Source organism: Calidris pugnax, unplaced genomic scaffold (assembly GCF_001431845.1).
Source record: "Calidris pugnax isolate Ruff unplaced genomic scaffold, ASM143184v1 scaffold24, whole genome shotgun sequence".
Classification (NCBI taxonomy): domain Eukaryota; kingdom Metazoa; phylum Chordata; class Aves; order Charadriiformes; family Scolopacidae; genus Calidris; species Calidris pugnax.
This window is the reverse complement of record NW_015090922.1, coordinates 27,095,174-27,113,975: the sequence shown is the minus strand read 5'-3', so window position 1 is coordinate 27,113,975 and position 18,802 is coordinate 27,095,174. Positions and strand designations below refer to the sequence as shown.

Below are 18,802 nucleotides of genomic sequence, written 5' to 3'. Positions count from 1 at the left end.
GTTTCAGAACTCCGCTGAGAAGGAGGGCTGTGGGGTAAGTGGCAGTTGCACAGCGTGATTGAAATAAAGATTTAATTGTGGCAGGGTTTCAGCTTTTCATTCATTCAAGCACTGTGTCCTTTTTATAGTAGGAATTTGTTATCTCCCTCACTCCTGGCCATGTAAGTCAGCTACGCGCTTTTATTTCCAAGTCAAGGAGTTAAAATTGATAAAATTAAAAAAGTATTAATGAAATAAAACTGATATCAACTCAAGTAGTTTACCTCCTTTAAAGAGATGAGTAAGATGTTATTTACTCTGTGGTCTACACCCAGAAGCTTTTGAGCTCTGTGTGGCTTGCAACCACACAGCTATATCAGGGGAGCCTTCACACTTGCACACCGGAGATGCTATCTCACTTCCTCCCCTGCTCCAAACCCAGCTCTCCTTTTTTCACTCTTCTTTCCAGATTGTCTCCCAACACTTGCAACATTCATTTTACCAGCATATTAACTGGTCTTCATCCTGGACATCTCCTCCCTTTGCTGCCTATTTGGTTGCACCCAGCTCATACACGTTTCCCTCCTGGGACCTTCCAGGCACCAGAGTCTGGCACAGCCTGGTGGGACAGCAGCAATTGCCCTTCCCAACACTGGCCCACATCAGCTTTTCACCTTTGCAATAAAATACAGAAATGGCACAGTGGTGTACAGGATCCAGACTGGATGGAGTTAACTTGCTTCAGGGCAGCCCATATGGTGCTGTGCTTTGCATTTGTGGCTAGAACAACACTGATAACACACCACTGTAGTGGATACTTCTGAACAGTGCTTGCACAGTAGCAAAGCTTCTTCTCCAAGCTTCTTGTTCAGGACACGAGGGGGATCATTTTCCAGTCCAAAGAACAAAGTTTAGCCAGCAGAGGAGGCTCCACATGGCAAAGATGGAGGAGTTGAGCAGGCACCAGTGTGAGTTGCAGAGGGAGCTGCCCCAGGGCCAGGGGCAAGCATCCTCCAGGAGCCACCCATGGGCCAGGGATCTGACACCACACCCTAGTCACTGTTCCAGTGGAGGTCTGTGATGTGCCAGAAGAGCCCATGAGTGCAGGCAGAGCAGGAAGGGCTTTATGTCAGACAGTATTATTAACTGTATGCACGTGTGAAGATTGTTTTACCACTCTGGTAGAAGTTTGGATCTTTAGTCTCTATCATTTTCAACAAAATAAACTTTTGCAGTTTAGCTAATGAAAGGAGCAATTTGATAAAGCTTCTTAGAGGCTCAAATATGATTAATTTACCACAACTTATTAAATTACTGTCAGCTGAGTTGCAATAAGTCCAGGGCTTGCTCTTACCCCAGAGTGAATGCAAAGCACCAAGGCTCAGCTTAGACCAAAGAGGTCCCGGATAGGTCTTGGTACTTAGCATTTGTCACAAGATAAAAATGTGCTCCGAGAGCGACCACAGTTCAGATGACTAAGGGTAATTGCTTAATGACAGTAAATCGACCAGAGCTCTAAGTAGTCAGACTTTTTGATCATCATGAGATCACAGGATAATTCACTTGGGAAGGAAATTCAATAGGTCAGACCAGGTTGCTCAGGGCTGGACTCAAGAGCAAAACCAACCAGGCAAAGAGATTACAAACTTTCAATTTTTTTACTGTATTTCCACAGTTTTGCACAGTAGCCTACCACACAGCTCTGTAACATTCACAAATTTCTTCAGTAACAAAATGTAAAATAGCAGGGTACAAAAATAAGCATTTAAACTGCTTTAATTCTGCTTACCATGTAAGCAAGAGGAGGATTATAACCCTCGCTGGCTTTTACACCAGAGTATTGCTTCCAGAGAAAAGCACCGTGGTGTGCCAACGCCTGAAGCCTGACATCTGCTGCCAGACTGCGGCGAGCTCCCCGGGGGCTCCCAGTGGGTTCAGGGGGGCCAGCACAAGGTGCAGCAATTCTGCCATTTGTGGCACACAGCAGGACCAGACCCAACAGCACGTCCTCCCTCCCCGTTCCCCTCTTCCCCATTTAAGAAGCCTGGCTGTATGGAGACAGATGCAACCTGTGTTTGGAGGACCCTCTTCAGATTTGATCTTACTGGTCATTCCAAACCAAACAGCAATTGAGGATTTTCTGAGCACTGCAAGATCAATCCATAATCGATTATGCAGCACCAGGAAGGATCCATCATGCAGTATACTTCTCCTCCCCCTGTTTTCTTGATTTGTGATAGTGGTTGTAATCATTATACAGGTCCTTAAAGACCTCCCTTACACCTGCTGGTAGCGACGCATTTAAGAATTTGATGTCCCGTTCAATGCAAAGGTCAAGGATGTGATATATCCCTTCTGTAAGATGCTTCTTCACAGCCGGGTGCAAAGTCACCTACAAGAAGAGCAAAACTGCATTAAACATGAAGACAAAAAGGCAAGAAAACACCCTTTCCACAGTCAGCATACATTCAATGCTGACAATATGTTATCCAGTGCATCAGACTATCTGGAACAGTCCATTAGACAAAATCCAAGATTTTGATTTGTGCAATGTTTTCCTGATTTTTGCAAACGTGTTTTGCAGAACAAGCATGCCCCTTGCAATAAAATGCACAAGAGTGCTACTATACACGTTGTTGCGGAGGCAAAAACAATGATGGTCTTGGAATCAAATGAAAATTCCTCAGCAGAAAAAACTGTAATTAAAAAACCCTAAAATATTTGCCCTGGATTACACATTTCAGTCGATTCTATATGTCTCATATTAGCTGTATGCTACTAAGTGTCAGTTTCAAATGAGCACTTCCTTTAAGCTACTCTATAATTTAATTGCATAGCCAATCAATTTTAAGTTATCACTTAACAACTTGATATTTATCTAACAATTTGTATCTGAGGACTTTTAATGTATAAGCCTTAATAAAAGAAGCCTTCAAAAAGCTCAGGAGACATGCATTTCCTTGATCTGTTTTAACATCAGAAATGAGGTACCTTGCCTGAAGTCATGCAGGAAGTCGAAGGAATACAATGAATGACTCAGGACCCAGAGCCCTGCTCCTGCCATCATCCCTGCTCAAACCCACAACTGGCAAAACCACCCCTAGAACCAGGAACATCAGTCCTCTGGAGTCCCCTGGTGCTTCAGGCTAACTGGAATTTGTCCTGTGCTCACAATCACTTGCTAAATACTTCACTGCCTGAGGCGGTGCTGGCCTCTGGCATAATCACATTATTTTTGCCGCAGAACCATGTCTTATCTTCACTCAATCCCCAAATTAGCTTTATGCCTCCAGACTTAAGCCTCTGCACTCCAGGCCTAATGAAAATTACATAAAAAGCTGTCATTAAAATTCAGACTTCTTTCTTCCTGAGGCGACTAATAAACTTTCCACTAATGAAGTGCACTCCTAATCACTGTGACAGGCTCCTGCTCTCTTTCTGCCCTAAATGTAAAACAGCTAATATATTTTATTAGACCTGCTAACATAGCTGGGAAAAACATAGAGCAGATAAGGCACATGAGCCTTTATTTTGGAGCTGTGATCCTGATGAGTCTGCATGTCCAAAAGTTTGTCGTTTTCCCCCTTATATCAGGTGATCTATCGGCTGGTTTATAACAGATGTTATTTCTCCCTACACCAGTTGAGCATCACAACTCCCAGTGTACGCACTGGGCTGGCCTCTCCCTTCCTCGGGCAGAGAAATGGCTTCAGAGAATGAGGACAGGAAAACCCACAGCTATTGACAAGATGGCCCAGATGCCCCGCTTGGGATAAGCAGATAGCTTAGACCTGCAGTTAATGGAACTGCATCCCTTACACCACAAATTAATCTGGACCCACGCCACGTTTGGGCCATTCTCGCTTCGCAGTGCAGTTTCCTATAAACACCCCCCAATGACACTATGGGAAGCAGAACCAGAGATTTAAACAGCTGCCACTACTGGCTGGCAGTTAATTATGCCTGTAAGTGTTTTATGGTCTATATAGTTAGCACAACCAATTTGTCAAGCATTACAGAGCTCTTGATGTGAGACATTAAATGTGTGAAGAGGTATTTCACTACTGCTGAATTAAGCAACAGCTCACAGACAACACGGGAAAAGCACTGTCAACAGTATGAAAGAGGCTATAGATGCCACCCACTCCAGCAAGGAGTCTTTCTGGATGAACACAAAATAATTCACAAGGATGTTTTACTTCTTGGTATAAAGAAGAAGTACTGAGGGAACTGCTACACAACTACTTTAGGAGTAAGTGACTGTTTAGGCCAGTGGCTTTCATCAGTTTTAGTCTGCAGACCCTTAAAAGGGTTCCAGTAAGTGTGCAGATGCCCATATAAAGATTTAAATCTACCAACACGTTTTTCTCAGTTACCTTTGATGGACCCCCAGGGTCTTCAGATCACAGGTTGAAAGCCACTGATCTGGCCTCAGAAAAGATGAATGGTTAAAGGAGTTTTTCTCTCCCTCTGCAGAGCAACATGAAAGATGCGTACGTGCCCCCTTAAGACAGGTATCCCCCTTCCTCCGATATCCATCAGTTCTCACCAGCAAATGAGCACATAAATCATCACCTACTTGTGATCTATCTGTTCTGTCAGACAGAAAACACCCCTTTGTCACAGCGTCTGGTGGCTCACTACACCGATTCCCCTCTCCACGCCCAAAGGTTCCATGCATACATTACTGATCTGGGGTTTCAGCTATCATCCATCACTTTCCATTTCCCAGTGATAAGTATTGCACAAAACTTTCCTAGAAGTCTCATGAGACTTTGTACAATGCTAATACTGAGTGAGTGTCCTTTTAACTTGGAAAGGTCATTTGACAATTCAAGTCAGGCCGAGTAAAGGCTCTACATTCAGAAATGAACAGATTCCAGTGTTCAGAGATAGTTAAACAGAGCAGAAGTAGTCTCAACAGTAATTTGTCTCTTGTATTTGCTGAACTACTATGTTTACCATGTAAACAATAACCAATTTATTAGTAACACTAAATGACATGGCTAAAAACCACTAGATAGCTAAAAAAAAAAAAAGTTAATTTGCAGGATTATTTATTTTTCCTGAAGATCTAAGAATTGCACCAACACCCCCACGAGCTATACCACCCTATCACCAGCCAATCAAAGGTTAAATCATTACTTAAGAGTTCACTAAGTTCAAATAAGTTTATAATTATTTTCACTTATGTTAGCAACAACCATCTTTACAACCTTCTTGATTCTAAAAACTGAAATCCCATTGTTTTGTTCCCAAATCTTGGAAAAAAGCCAGGCAATAGAGAAGGCACCTGAGTTTAAGCTACATAACAACCCTCATGGTTAGTTACGCTGGTTACCTCATATTCCTTCAGAAACATAGCACTGGTTAGGGTACTTTTGTGGTAAGAGAGCCTAAAATCAGAGACTAAAATTCTTTTCTATATTTCAGCCCATGCCCAGGCCAGAGCCACAAATAATCAATTTGCAGGAACTTGCAATGCAAGCTGCATTCAAACTCTGGTGAAACCTAAATCCATTAGGCTGAACAGAATGACAATTTTAACTTAGGTCTGGATGTGAGAAGCTACTGACCTGGCTCTGACATTCCTAATAGTAGAAGCAGCTGCTTCAACAAGTATGGGAATAATATCTTTGGTATGGAAGGAGAATTACTGAAAAGCTAATCAATTCTCTGGCTTGGTAACATTTTCTCCATTTATTTACTCATCTAGACCAGGTTAAAAGACATTTTCCATGAGAATTTTTCTCCATGAATTTGCCAGATTAATTTGCCCTAACTGCTATCAACCCTGGACAACTGAGACTAGCTTGGAGAAGAACATAACTACCACATGAAGAAAAAAACAACACCAAAAATGGCAGAAAAGCAAAGCAGTTCTGCAAACAGACATTGCTTTGCTTTCCCTTAAAAAAACCTCACAGCCCCCACCTTTAGAAAGTTTTCAGGAGCTGGGTAAGAAAGACTCTTTGGAACACTTGCTCAAAATAACAAAGAGTCTGGATCAAACCATGATGCACAGCAACTTTTATAACTTCACAGGCTGTACAAAACTTAACACAGCTGCCCTTGGAATACAAACTCCAAAGCCAGCACAATATTATGGCACTTTCAAGATGGTTGAGAACACGTTACCTTCTGCAATTCAGTCACATACTGAGCCACAATGAAAGCAGAAAACACAGTAAAGTCCTCCATCTCTGCACTGATATGAGTATACATCCGTTCCACCAAGTGTGCACACTTCAGTATAATTTCAAACTCATCTGTGTTGCCTAAAACAGAAAGTGAGATGCAGTCTGGCATTTAAGACTTAAAAACACTGGGAAATAAACAAAGAATCACCCAGTCTTCCATATGATTATTGAACTACATGAAGTCAACATCAGCTTGCCCATGTTATCTTCTTATCAAGCCACGGCTGAGAAGCCCCCCAGACTCCCACAACACACCATACGTATCTCTTCCAATGGTTATTTTGTAAGAGCACACTGATTCCCACTCCACATGCACTGCAAGGCAAAAAGTATTTGTTATACACGCTGAAGTGCCAGAAGCAGGAGCCGTAGTCCCTTCCATGATTCAGTCCCAAGCACTGTGGAGGGGAGAACCAGGAGACTGGAAAATTAAATTCTCTACCTACAGAAAATCAGAAGACATCTCTTAGAAACAGCATAGTAAGAAAGCCTTCTGATGAGATTTATTACGTGTGATTCAGCAGCAGGAGCCACAGCACTGGAGATACTTAAAGTGAGGCTGTAGAGATCAACCTGAGAATTTACCCTTTCAGTAGGCAGTGAATGAAGAGAACTAACACAAACAAGGGGGAAGGGAAATCTAAAAATTACTTTCATGTTATCTGTTACAAAAATGAAACAATCCTGCAAAGATAAACAGCATGTTTTTAAACTTTGGAATGCCATGTACTCATAAGTTTCCTGTGACCCTTGCCTTACGTAAACATATTACAGAAGCTACCAAATTCTCAATGTTTGGCACCAGTTTAACGTACCTTTTCCTCTATCACTGAGCTTTTTTTAGTATATTCCTCCATGATGCATACATACACCGACATTTGCCCACAGTTGTGGGCAACATACTAGCCGAGATAAATCTGAACATGGAATAAGCTGTAGGACATCAGTGGAAAGCATTAGGTATTGAAGACGGTGCTTCTGGTGCCAGACTGCCCTGTTCTGCATCTCCTCCTACAGAACATACAAAATGACAGTGTGTATATATAGTGCAAAAGTGAAGAAGATATAGTACCTCTGTCTCCTTTCTGACGTCCTTCATGCATGACAGAAACAACCAGACGATGGAAACTGTTCAGAAAAGATGGTGCTGCTTTCAACAGCACCTGCAAAGACACAAAATAAAAACCATCTGAGATCATGTAGTAGAAGGAATGGAGAGGGTAGAAGTACACCACCCCACAGCCTGAGGGAAAGCAATTCCTGTGAAGGAAACAATATAGCTTATACAGCTGTCAGGAGCAGAGACTATTTTTCATTCTGCATCCATACAGTATCTAGCACATGAGAACCCTGGAGCAGGACTGCAGTCCTGGCCATATTCAAATGCAAATAACAGGTAAACATCATCTTAGAATTACTCCATCTCTCCAAAGCAGCGTTTGATTTAGCACCCTAATGTCTAGGAAATTTGTTCCTGCTGGTAAAGAACCTGTGTAGCCAGACAGACTCACAGAATGCAGGGTCCAGTAAACACTACAGATCATTGCGTGAAAACAGCCTGGGTTAGGCAGCTTTCTATCACAGGGTTTTTGTAAGGGCATTTAAGCAATGTGTACTGCCTTGCATGCTTCACTCCCCTGCCAGAAGACTGACAAGAACACCAGGATGCCACAAGGTTTGAAAGTCACTAACTTCTACTATGTCTAAGCCCTGTTTTCAAAGGACAGCAGAATCGTGATCTCCAGTGAGAATGAGGTCCTAGTGTCTGAATCATTTTTGCTTCTAGAAATCAATCATAAAATAAAGTTTTATTCTAATCCAGTCAGATGTTGATAAGCAATCTGCTGCCAAAGAACAACAATGTAGGCATAAAACAAAGCAGGAGAGCAACTGAAACGATGCAATTTTGAGATTCACAGCCTTTTAAACGACAAGTGGTACAAAACATTTTCATACTATCAGGGCAAATTATTTCAAAACCACTATTAAAACAAAAATTTCTCATCACTAGCCTCTGTGTTGGTTTTTTCTACCTTTTTCCCCTCCTCCCACCCTCTCACAGATATACCTTCGGATGACACTGCACAATAGAGAAGAGCACTTCGTGGACTCCCAGGAAGACACTGCGATAGTCTTCTGTCTTCAGATGATCCAGAGGGACTGTTAGGACAATGCTGAAAGCCAATGCCACATGGTGTGGATTCAAGAGAACCCCTTCTCCTTGCCTTAGCAGAGCTGCTACAGTCTCTAGAATAGGTACAACTATGGTGGAAATCAGTGCCTGGTCCTGACAAGCCTCTTTGGTTTGCATCTACAAGGAGACAGATAAAGAGAAGCACATTAGCCACCCATCACTAGCATTCACACACCACAGAACCATAATGGTCTGACTTGAGTCAATGGAACTAGACTGGTGCAGGGAGACTCCTGCACTTTGGCCATTTTGGTGCCACTGCACCCTTGGCGGGGGCACATATGATGCATCTCAAGCAAGCAGTGCTGTGAGTGTAACTGCTCCCCAGCCCCCTGACAACCTCTTTGTACCTCCTCACACAAATGCATTGGGGCAGTTCTCTCCTTCACAAGCAAGCAGACATACCAAAAAAGGGCAGAAATCGCTGTACAAATGAAGAACAGGAAACTTGGGTTTGGTTACTTTCAGTTAAGTTTCCCATTCATAATTCAGTTTATTTATATTATTATTTTTTCATTATGAGCAGTTTTTTCTTTTTGTTTTGCTGCTGCTAGCTTCAGCTGTGACATGTGGCTGACAGGAAGAAAGGCAGGAGACTCAGACTCTCTTCTCCACAGCCTAACAAGTTTCTCCCAAGCTCCAGATTACATGGTGCAGTCCCAGAAAATTTCTGATATCAGAAGTGGATGACCTACACAGTGCACTCACAGGAGGAAATTCACTTGAGGAAGGCAGAGAGAACGGGTCTAGACAAAAAAAATGCAGGTGAATCTGGTATGGATTTGTCTAGTAGCCACAGTTTTCTTGTTTCTGTATGCCTCTGTTAGATGTAACCACTACAGACTCCAACAAATAAAAGGGATAGGTAATGAAGTTACAATAAAGAGATACTTACAGCTAAAGCTGTGATTATCTGTGGGCTGGCAAACCAGAAAGCTTTCTCTTTGTCTCCACTTAATGGGCAGCTGAGCAACAACTTCGTTAGCGTAACAGCTGACAATACTTCCTGCAGAAAGCAGATTGATGATCAGCCAGGGGTACAAGATGCACTAGCTCCTTTCAAGTACAGAAGAGCTCTTTCAAGGGCAGTGGCAGTTTTGAGCATTACCAGAGCCTTGACACATGACAGTCCTCCCACCAAGAGATCTCTTTGGAAATTGTGAAGTAAGCAGCAGCACAATAAAATTCAGCAGGCTGAGCAGCACTGGCCCAAATGCACTGCATGCTACATTTATTTTAGAATCAAATTACTGTACAAAAAGGCTTATGTGATTTTTAAGAAAGGAAAGTCATCTCCTTCAACTACCACCAGATAACAGAGGGAAGCAGGGACGACACAGGGACACCAGTAACTATATGTTAACAATCTGGATTTGACAGTAGGGTTTTTTTTTACTTGCTGGCTGTTATGACAGACTGTTTAAAGAAACATATTACAAGCAATACTCAGGTGGCAGGAATTATATGCATAGCACAGGAATCCCAGATACACTTTCAAAAAGACATCTCAAGAACTGATGCAGCGTATCTGTGTCTACTTCTGAGAAACAGCACAGAGCCAGACAAACCCCCAAGTTTAATCCAAATTTCATTCTCATGTCACTGAGCTTTCTATGGAGGGTCCAGCTGGCTTTTTTGCCAAAAGTGTTCCATATGCTACCACTGCTGCTTAAGCTGCTCTGAAGGAAGGCATAGTATTTAAAAAGCTACTGAGTGGTATCTGATTATTACAGAGTAAAAGTCTTTATAGAGACAAATACCAAAAGCACAGATGCAGCTTCGGTTTTACTTAAAAATGCCACCATTTGTAAAAGTGGCTTTAACCCTTTTAAGAAGAGCCACAGGCAAACAGTGCTTGAACTCACTGATTGCTGGTGTTCACCATGCAAGAGCTCTGATCAGCAAGTAGAAAAAAAAAAACTTCAGCATGGCCTGTAACATCACAGCTGTGTGATTTCTGCTGACAGCACATGGAGTTAAGACTGCTAAGTCCCTAAACTGGACAGAAAGTTTATTTCAGGAGGATTCCATGATCTTTCCACCTCTCTCAATTCAGGTCGAAAATATATCTCAGCACAGTCACCAAGCCCTTAACTATGTAAATTAAATTGGCCCAAGCACTCAGCATAAAGCAGGGAGAGGGAAAAATATTTAGCAGACGTCATTCAGCTAACAAATCTTTTTAAAGATACAGAAAAATGAAAGAAGACGTTGACAACAAACTAAGTTCATTCCTTACTTTAGCCTTCTGCTGCCAAACGTTCTTCACTTCCAGTCCCTGCAGCACCAGCCTCATTATGGTATAAAACTCCTCAGCAGAGCAGTTCCCCAGCAGCTGGACAAGCACATCTGTCAGCTCCACCTCCATACTTTGGATCATCTGGGTTGTGATGGCAGGACCTGCATATTCAAGAGACATGTTTTAATCAATTCCCAAGACAGGGACTTGCACAGGTAAAAACAGGGCAAATCAACCCTTAAAGCAGCTCTGTGGGTACCTTTCTCACACTCAAATGCAAAGAGAACCCCACAGTTTCCCTTTATCCACACCCAGAACAATGAATTGCTGTTCTCAGGTGTTTCCTACCCTAGGGCTCACAAAGCAGTCATCATACAGTTTCATAGTTGCAAGTATCCACAGGATCTGTGGCAATGCTGAAAGCCTTCTTCAACAGGAATCCATATTTCATCTTATTGAATACTTTACTTATTCATCAGAAATTCTTACAGCTTTTTACAGTGATTAATTATGTCTCCAGGCTAAAGCACTTTACTAATCTTACACTAGTGTAAAGTGAGGCACAGGATGAGAGAGAAAAGTTGGCAGAGAAAATACAGCAATTATACTTCCTCATGGCCCCTAGTTTTAGTGTGAAATCCCTGCTCTCAGTGCCTTTACTGAACCCCACAAGTGAAGGACCAAAATGCAGGACACAGAAGAGACAGATTAAGCCTGTATCTATACGTAAATTCTAGCTCAACCTCAAGACCAGATTTTCCACGGAGAGCTGTGCTCTGTTCTTAACTACCTGTTGCCAATATAAACACTGAGATCATGACCATAGTGCACTTGAGCAGTAGCTTCCAAAGTGGGGTGCACATGTCCCAGGGTGTGCACAAGACAATCCACTGGGGTGTAAGAATTATAAATAAAAGATGTTTAATAAATAAAATAAAATGTATAAATAGTGTTTATTTCATCTTTATCTCATGCTTCTTAAGCTTTTCTTGTGTATCCTTTGTAATCTACATAGTAAATTAGTACAGTAGCCCATGCATGTAATTTATAAATAAAAATATACCGGGGGTGTATGCCCAATATATCTTTTTTTAACTGATAGCTGTGTGCAATCAAAAATGTTTGGAGACCACCGCACTAGACCATGTTAGTAGTAAGTTTCACAAATTCCAACTTTTTGGAGAAGTCAAAGAGAACAGATGTGTCTATGCTGTGTTTAGTTCACCTGGCTTTCTGAACGTGACAATACAAAGGAGGCATGAGGTCACCCAGCTGTCAAGAGGTTTTTCATGTCATTTTTAGTCCTGGCTCTTTATTTGATGAAGATAAAGGGACTGATCTGCCAATCTCCCACAGACTTTATCAGAATTAGAGGTGTTCAGCACCTTTAACAGTTAGGTAACTTCCATCGTTTTATAACCTCACCTATCATATCCAAAAATAGACAATTTACTGTAAGGTCCTCTGAGATCCTGAGACAAGACATATCAGATCTGACCTGGTGCACATCAGCTGCTTCAGTGGTGCCTACCATACCAGCTATATGAGAACAAGGACACTGCACCTTCAACCGTACATCCAGAAGTATCACCATGTTCTGGTTACTGTCAAAATGTTCTACAGGGATGAGTAACTGAGGACCTCCACTTTATTAAGATGTTTGCATCTTCCAGGAGAAGATCATTACCAAATGAGATGATGGCAGTGGTCTGGGTACCACAACATTGCCTCCTTGGAAACTTTCCTGATATGTTTTACGAAAGTATAGCCTACTGCTTTAATACAAGTAAGTAGAGAAAGACTTTTCAAAAAGCTGTATGTTTTGCTAAATGGCTTTTAACTCGCCTCTGTGCTGCAAAATTAGCAAAGGAAGTGGAGAAAGGGAGTTTTCATACCAGCGAGAAGCTTTTTTATAGCAAAAACAACCGTGACCGCAGTTTCTTTTCCAGGATACAGCTCTGGCACTGAGCAGAAGACCGTTAGGAACTGCAACGCAAACTGAAGGAACTGCAGGTTATCTCCTACGCAGGGCAGCTCTCTCAGTATCTGAGAGTAAAACTTTTGGTACAGTTTAATACGGGGTTGCTTCAAAAACCCACTGGGCTCCTTCTGCCAGCCGTTCTTGACAGCGTGGCTCAGATCTGCTTTGAGAAGAGTAGTGACAGATGGTATGAATGCCACAGGCAAAGGCTGGTTTTGGGCGTTATTCTGAAGACGGTGTTCAACAGTTCTGACCATCTGCAGAACCACAGGCTCCAACAGAGCGGACAGTACATCCGCAGACCAAAGCTTCTTTTGTGGCAGCTGCTGAAGGTAGAGTGTGACGACGTGACACAGCGTGGTGAATGCCATGAGCAGCAACTGCTCAGCTGCGGGATTCCAGTTTTTCCAGCCTTTGCTTTTGTCTGCACCAACATCTGGCTTACAGCTCACCAGGAAAGACATGAACTTTTCTAAGTTGAGCCTCACACTTTGCCTTCTTTCAATAATCATCTGAAGAAAGTTTTCCAAAAAGGCTTGGACTTCCTGGAGATACTGTGCCCAAACAGGAACAGTCAAAACATCAGTGAAGAATTTGCTAGCTGTAAGCTGGGAGGTCATGACAACTTCAAGAACATCGCTGGCATGAAACACTTTAAAAACAGAGTTGGCATTCCTGCCAGCTTGCAAGCACCTCAGAAGGTGGAAGCAGGTACTTAAAAACTTTAACAATAAGAGTTTGCTGCAAGAGGCACTAGGCCTGGTATTGGCTATCAGGGAGAGCAGCACCATAAAACACCGGGTACAGTCAGAGGGAAGAAGACTGTCTAGTTTCAGAAGGGAAGCAATTTCTAGCAAACCCAAGCAGCTTTCTAGCTGACTTTCTTTCAGGATGAGAGGGCAGCCGTTTTTTGCTAACAATGTTATACATTGGGCAACTTTCTCCAGTGTTTTCCAAGACAAGCTGAGCTCATCCTTCAGCAGTTTGTTCTCTGATGGTGCTTCCAACAGGTCTGTGAGTCTGCAAGGCGTCGGGATTTCTTCGTGCCACGGGATAGCACCTGCAGAGAGCTGTTGAAGTGGCAGATCTACTGAATCCCTGGCAGCAGAGGGCAGCACCCGAGCGAACCGGTGAATAAGGCTGGTCAGAAAAGTGCAGTGCAGGAGCGTCATTTCTGGGAGAAAGGAGCTATGCATCAAACCAAGAGATATCTTTCCAATGCTGATGGAAGGCTCCTGGTCTGCAGCAGCTTCCTCAGCTTTGGCCAATACTAATGTCTCCAGAAGCACATCTGCAATATACTCTACATTTTTCAGGGAAATGTGCGGCAGCAGGATAGTCAGGTTGGAGACGACAAGGTGCCAGTGGGCCGTGGGGTAGGTGAGATCACTTATCGCGCTGATATCTCCATCCCATGGTTCAGATTCTCCCCTGCTCATGCTAGATCTCCCAGACTCCAGGATGAAAGCTGCAGCACGCTGCAAGGCCTGTGGGTCAGCTTTGGTCTGCATTAAAATCATCTTCATTTTCTGAAGCGTGAGCAGTTCTAAGCAATATTTACTAGTGGAGGCAAAACTATTTGCAAGTTCCATGACTGTCTCCCAGCACTGCTCCTCCACACCAGACAGGAAAGCTGGAATGCCCCAGTGCCTTGCAGCAGATGCACTAACAGCATCAGTCATTTCAGCTGCTGGAGACACATATTTACTGCAGCTAACACCAAACAAAGTGTCTACCTCAACCCAAGTGTAAATAAGGAGGAGAGCAGAGTCACTGGCCTTTCTTAACCAAAGGTCTGACTTCTCTTCTTGTCTTCTAGGAGCCTGCAGCAGCTCCATCAGCGGCTGGATTATTCCCTCCTGCATCTTTGCCAGCAGAGTCTGAGTGCGAAGAACCACAGGGGAAGGAGTGACATCATCTAGGCTCTTCATGTTGAACAGAAAAGCGTGCAGCACCGAGCTCACTGACAGCAGCTTCAAGGCCATGTCAGCTGACCCTTCAACAGCAGGAATGATAAGGGTCTGGCATTTCTCCACAAAGAGACACAAAATGTCCAGAATCTGGTTGGGTGGCAGTTCAAGGAGGCACTCTCGAAGCTTTCCTGTCAGGCCAGCAGACAAGACAGGCAGCCTCAGTTCATCAGCAGCTGGCTGGCAAATGACTGTCAGCACCTCCTCAAAGAGCCGTGACAACTGTCGCAGCTTGGAGTAAGTCTGAAACATGGTGCTGATGAGAGCCTCCTGGGCCTTCCTCGTACGGGCCTCGGAGACCTCAGCATCAATCCAAGACGAGGCTACTAAGTCATCCAAGTCTGGCTCTACTATAAGGTGGTTTAATGACATCAAGAGCTTGAGACACCTGAACCAAGCAGGGATGGAAGCTTGGGAGTGATTCACCAACACCTGCGCTAGCTTGCGGTAAAACTCAAACTGGACCTCCTTGTGCCGGATACGGTCACTGGCAACGTTATAGATGTCACTGCTGAGCACCAAGTTCAGAAGCTGCTCCAAAGCAAGTAGCTCTGTGCTCCAGTCCGCAGGGGAGAGTACATCCTCCTGGCCCTGCTGTAGGCCAGGGAGCCTGAGACAGCCGAAAAGCCTGCTGAACATGTGGAAACACACAAGGTGGTTTTCTGCCTTACAGTATGAGTCCAGAAAGAGCTTATATAGCAGGGACACCGAACCAGCCACAACAGCTCCATGGAGGGCAGGCTCACAAAAGTCACTAGCCAGCTTGGTCTGCACTGTGTTGACTGGTAGCAAAAGGCTTTTCAAAGCTCCTTTCTTCTTCACCTGGAGCTCCTGTTCTGGCAGAAGCTCTTCTTTGTAGGAGGAGAAAAGCTCAGGCTGGAATAACCCAGTCTGCAGCAAAGTTTCTACTTGGTTTCGGATTTCCCTGCTCAGGTGCTGACGCACGTGGTTGTCATCTGCTTGTGTCCAGCTCCTCACAGTGAGCAAGTGCCTCAGGAGCAGGCATGGCTGGAGCAAGTGACTCGTCACTTGCCCGAACACACGGTTTGGGTTGGTTTGCTGCCTCTGGATCAGGAGGTACTGAGCAAAGGTAAGTTGGAGGACGCTGAACACCTGGGAGCCCACAGCATCGTCAGAAGCCAGCTGCTGACATGCCAGCTTGGACAGCTTGCTGAGGAGATCAACCAAGAGCTCACACTTTGCCGTGTAAATGATGGAGAGCGAAGGAGTAGAAAGAATGCCACTGGAGCAACTCAGCACTGCGCCAACGTTTTGCTGTGTTTTTTGAGAACAGGCCTCTGATAATCTTTCATTTATGACCTGAAGATTGAAAAAAACAAATAAAAAAAAACCAAACTCACAATCAATTTTGTACACAAACATATCATAATGAACCAGCAACACCTTCTGTGAGCTCTGCCTGCAAGAAGGAAGTAATAGGGACCCACCAACAGCTGCTGCTGGGCCTCTCATGTTGTGAGTCTCAAACTAGAAGCTCCCCAGACCAGAACAGTGTCTCTGTGTTTGTTTGCACCACAGGACGAGCGAGGAAGCCCTCCTTCAGTATGTGTGCTACCAGCAACAGCAGAGGCCAAACATCCTAACAGTTGATCCTGCAGAAAGGGAGTTGGGGTAAATTCCCTCCGTTCTTGCAAGATCCCCAAAATTATGTTCCAAAAGAACAACAAAAACCCACACACGATACCTTTGTGTTGCCATTTTAACTGCCTTTGCAGCCATTCACTAATTCTGATATTTCTGTAACCAAGAAGCCAAATAAGAAGCTACACTTTCTGGTTCAGTTCCAAACTGTAACTGAAGTCTCCCCCATTCATCTTCAGCTGAGGCTAAAACAATGATACGATTAAGATCAATAATGATTTGGTGCCACCACCATTCAGAGTCATCACAGGAAGCTGCAAGGTCTGCATGTCACACTGCACAGTACTCAAGCCAAACATACTGATGAGCACCACAGTGAGGGAAAATACCTTTCTCCCTAAGACTCCCAGGCAAAATGGCAATTTAAGCAGTAAATAATATAAAATGGCAACATATGGAACTGAGCCTTTATTTACCTATTAAAATACTTAAACCAGTTCACTCTCTGATAGTTTGAAGAAGTTAAAGACAGGGAGGAAGATTAACTTTGACATTATTAGAATGCTGTGCCATTTTCAGCCTTAGCGCTAAAAACAAACTGTATCACAGAAGTAGAGAAGTTTTTATTAGAGGTCCTAAAAGCCATCAAATTAATTATTATGTATTTCACATAACATCCTACACAGTGAGGAAGTCACGTACTGTAGAAGATACACGCTGATATCCACAGTTTTAGTTACCTGTGCAATTGAAAAACTGAGACCAACTGTCTTCCCACTCTTTAAGAGATTCTGTAGTCTTCTACTGTGGATAACGTTGTCTAGATACGCCCAGAGTTTCTCAACAACTTCATCCTCCAGTTCAAGTTTCTTATTGTAGTATGAAACCAAGGCATGGCTTACCCAATCAAGTAATACCTGATAACAAAAGGGAAAAAAATTAATCTTTAATAACCCTTATGCAAGAACAAGAACAAAAGTAGTATCTCTTCACAATTACAGCACTTGTGCCTTGAGAACTGCTCTATATGCAAGCAGAACAGGCTCTGAATGAGCAGAAAGTCCACCCTGGTAGATTTTAACCAAGATCTAAATTCCTGAGAAATTTCATTCTAAATCCGATGTTGGCCCTGTGCTCCCCTGTACTCTTCCAAGACAGCTTTCAGGAGTCAATATCCTAAGGCCCTTTCATGAGGGTATAATTCTAACAATTGATACTAAGTAACAAACATAGTCTTTTAAATCAAAACTAAAGGAATCAGATGGATTTCACTTTCTGACAACTGGTACCCCTTTCATATCCTCCTCTTGGTACGTTTACATTTACTACCTAGAAATTCAGACGTGCAAATTGAAACCCATTTATTTAAATTACTGATTTCAAAATAAAATGATGGTGTATGGCTAAGTTTAATATTCTAAGTAACCAAAATAACAGGAACTCAAAACACTGCTCTCAGATGGTGCAAACACTAGATTACACGAGAGTGCTAGGCTGGAGGAGCAGCACAAGAAACCCATCATTTGCGGTAACACAGAACAGACCTTCAGGAAACAGGGTCAAAACAAAAGATTTGAGGGGAAGGTGGGTTCCAGGCATCTTCCAAGGAGATGCTCATGAATCCAGAGTGTACTCTTCCCATGTGCACAAATTTAGAGCACCGGGAAACACGCACGTAGCTGCAGTCAGTTCTCCCACCCTGAACTTCTTGTTCTTAACTATGACCAGAAGCATCAGACTTCAGAGCAAGCTGTATAGGACATAATAAACAATGATAGTGACAGGTCTTAAGGCAATGGTTTCTCATCTATCCGGGAGACAGAACACATACCCTACCCACTCTGTGAGAAAGATACTTTCTTCCTGCCCTAATGCAGATCTTTCTGGTGAAGCTATCTGAAAGATGATGCTATGAAAACACACAGAAATCAAGAGCCGTCCACAATTCACCATCAGAGCTATATGTGCACCGCTACCCAGGGTTAAAAGCTTAAGCAACTAGATCCGGACTTTAAGGAAAAATTAATCCTTGGCAGCAATTAATTACTGCAATTTTTATTTTTTCATTTCGCTGTTTACCATTAAAAAGTACTCACTTGCTCTTTATTGGGAAGGACGCACTGGTGCGAAACCCAGGCAAAACGGGCTAGTTTGAGTTTGTCTTCCCAAGGAGTCTTGGCGCTTTTCAGCTTCAGGTAGATGCCGGAGTAGATGGCCGCCATGGGGAGACGGCAGGGGGGGACCCCACGGGCGGAGAGGTGCGACTGAAAGGCAAGCCGAAGAGAAGGCGGTGGGACGGGAAAGCGGCGGGACGGGAAGGCGGCCCCGCAGCCCCCGCTCAAGGCCTAACGCTCCCCCTCTCCCCTCAGCGGGGAACGCCGGGCCCGGCTCCTCCTCTCCCCTCAGCGGCGCACGCTGGACCCCGCTCCGCCTCTCCCCTCAGCGGACATACCAGGCCCCGCTCCCCGCCTACCTCCCGTGCCCTCCTCTTCCCCACAGGTCCCCAAGTCCCCCAGTGCCCCTCGCGGGGATCCCACCCCACACGCACCCCCGGTACCGCCAGGCCCTCACCGTTCACGCCGGGCCCACGCCGTCTTCCGCTCCCCGCCAGGCAGCGCCAGCCGATCGCCGATCGGC

General features: G+C 43.9%; 1 protein-coding gene across 2 annotated transcripts; it reads right to left on the bottom strand.

The window, feature by feature from the left end:
* Nucleotides 1–1,622: 1,622 nt before the first annotated feature.
* URB2 (URB2 ribosome biogenesis 2 homolog (S. cerevisiae)) lies at nucleotides 1,623–18,796 on the bottom strand. Of its 2 annotated transcripts, none has more exons than XM_014951135.1 (10): nucleotides 18,737–18,796; nucleotides 18,262–18,429; nucleotides 16,906–17,082; nucleotides 12,508–15,883; nucleotides 10,613–10,773; nucleotides 9,269–9,379; nucleotides 8,248–8,490; nucleotides 7,252–7,342; nucleotides 6,118–6,257; nucleotides 1,623–2,371 (listed from the first exon to the last, which is right to left on the bottom strand). In XM_014951135.1, the coding sequence occupies exons 2-10, from the start codon at nucleotides 18,385–18,387 to the stop codon at nucleotides 2,174–2,176; spliced, it is 4,623 nt and encodes a 1,540-aa protein (XP_014806621.1). In that variant the 5' UTR covers nucleotides 18,388–18,429; nucleotides 18,737–18,796; the 3' UTR covers nucleotides 1,623–2,173. The 2 variants fall into 2 exon arrangements, with proteins under 2 accessions (XP_014806621.1, XP_014806622.1); XM_014951136.1 differs by having other exon boundaries at nucleotides 18,714–18,754.
* Between the last annotated feature and the right edge of the window lie 6 nt (nucleotides 18,797–18,802).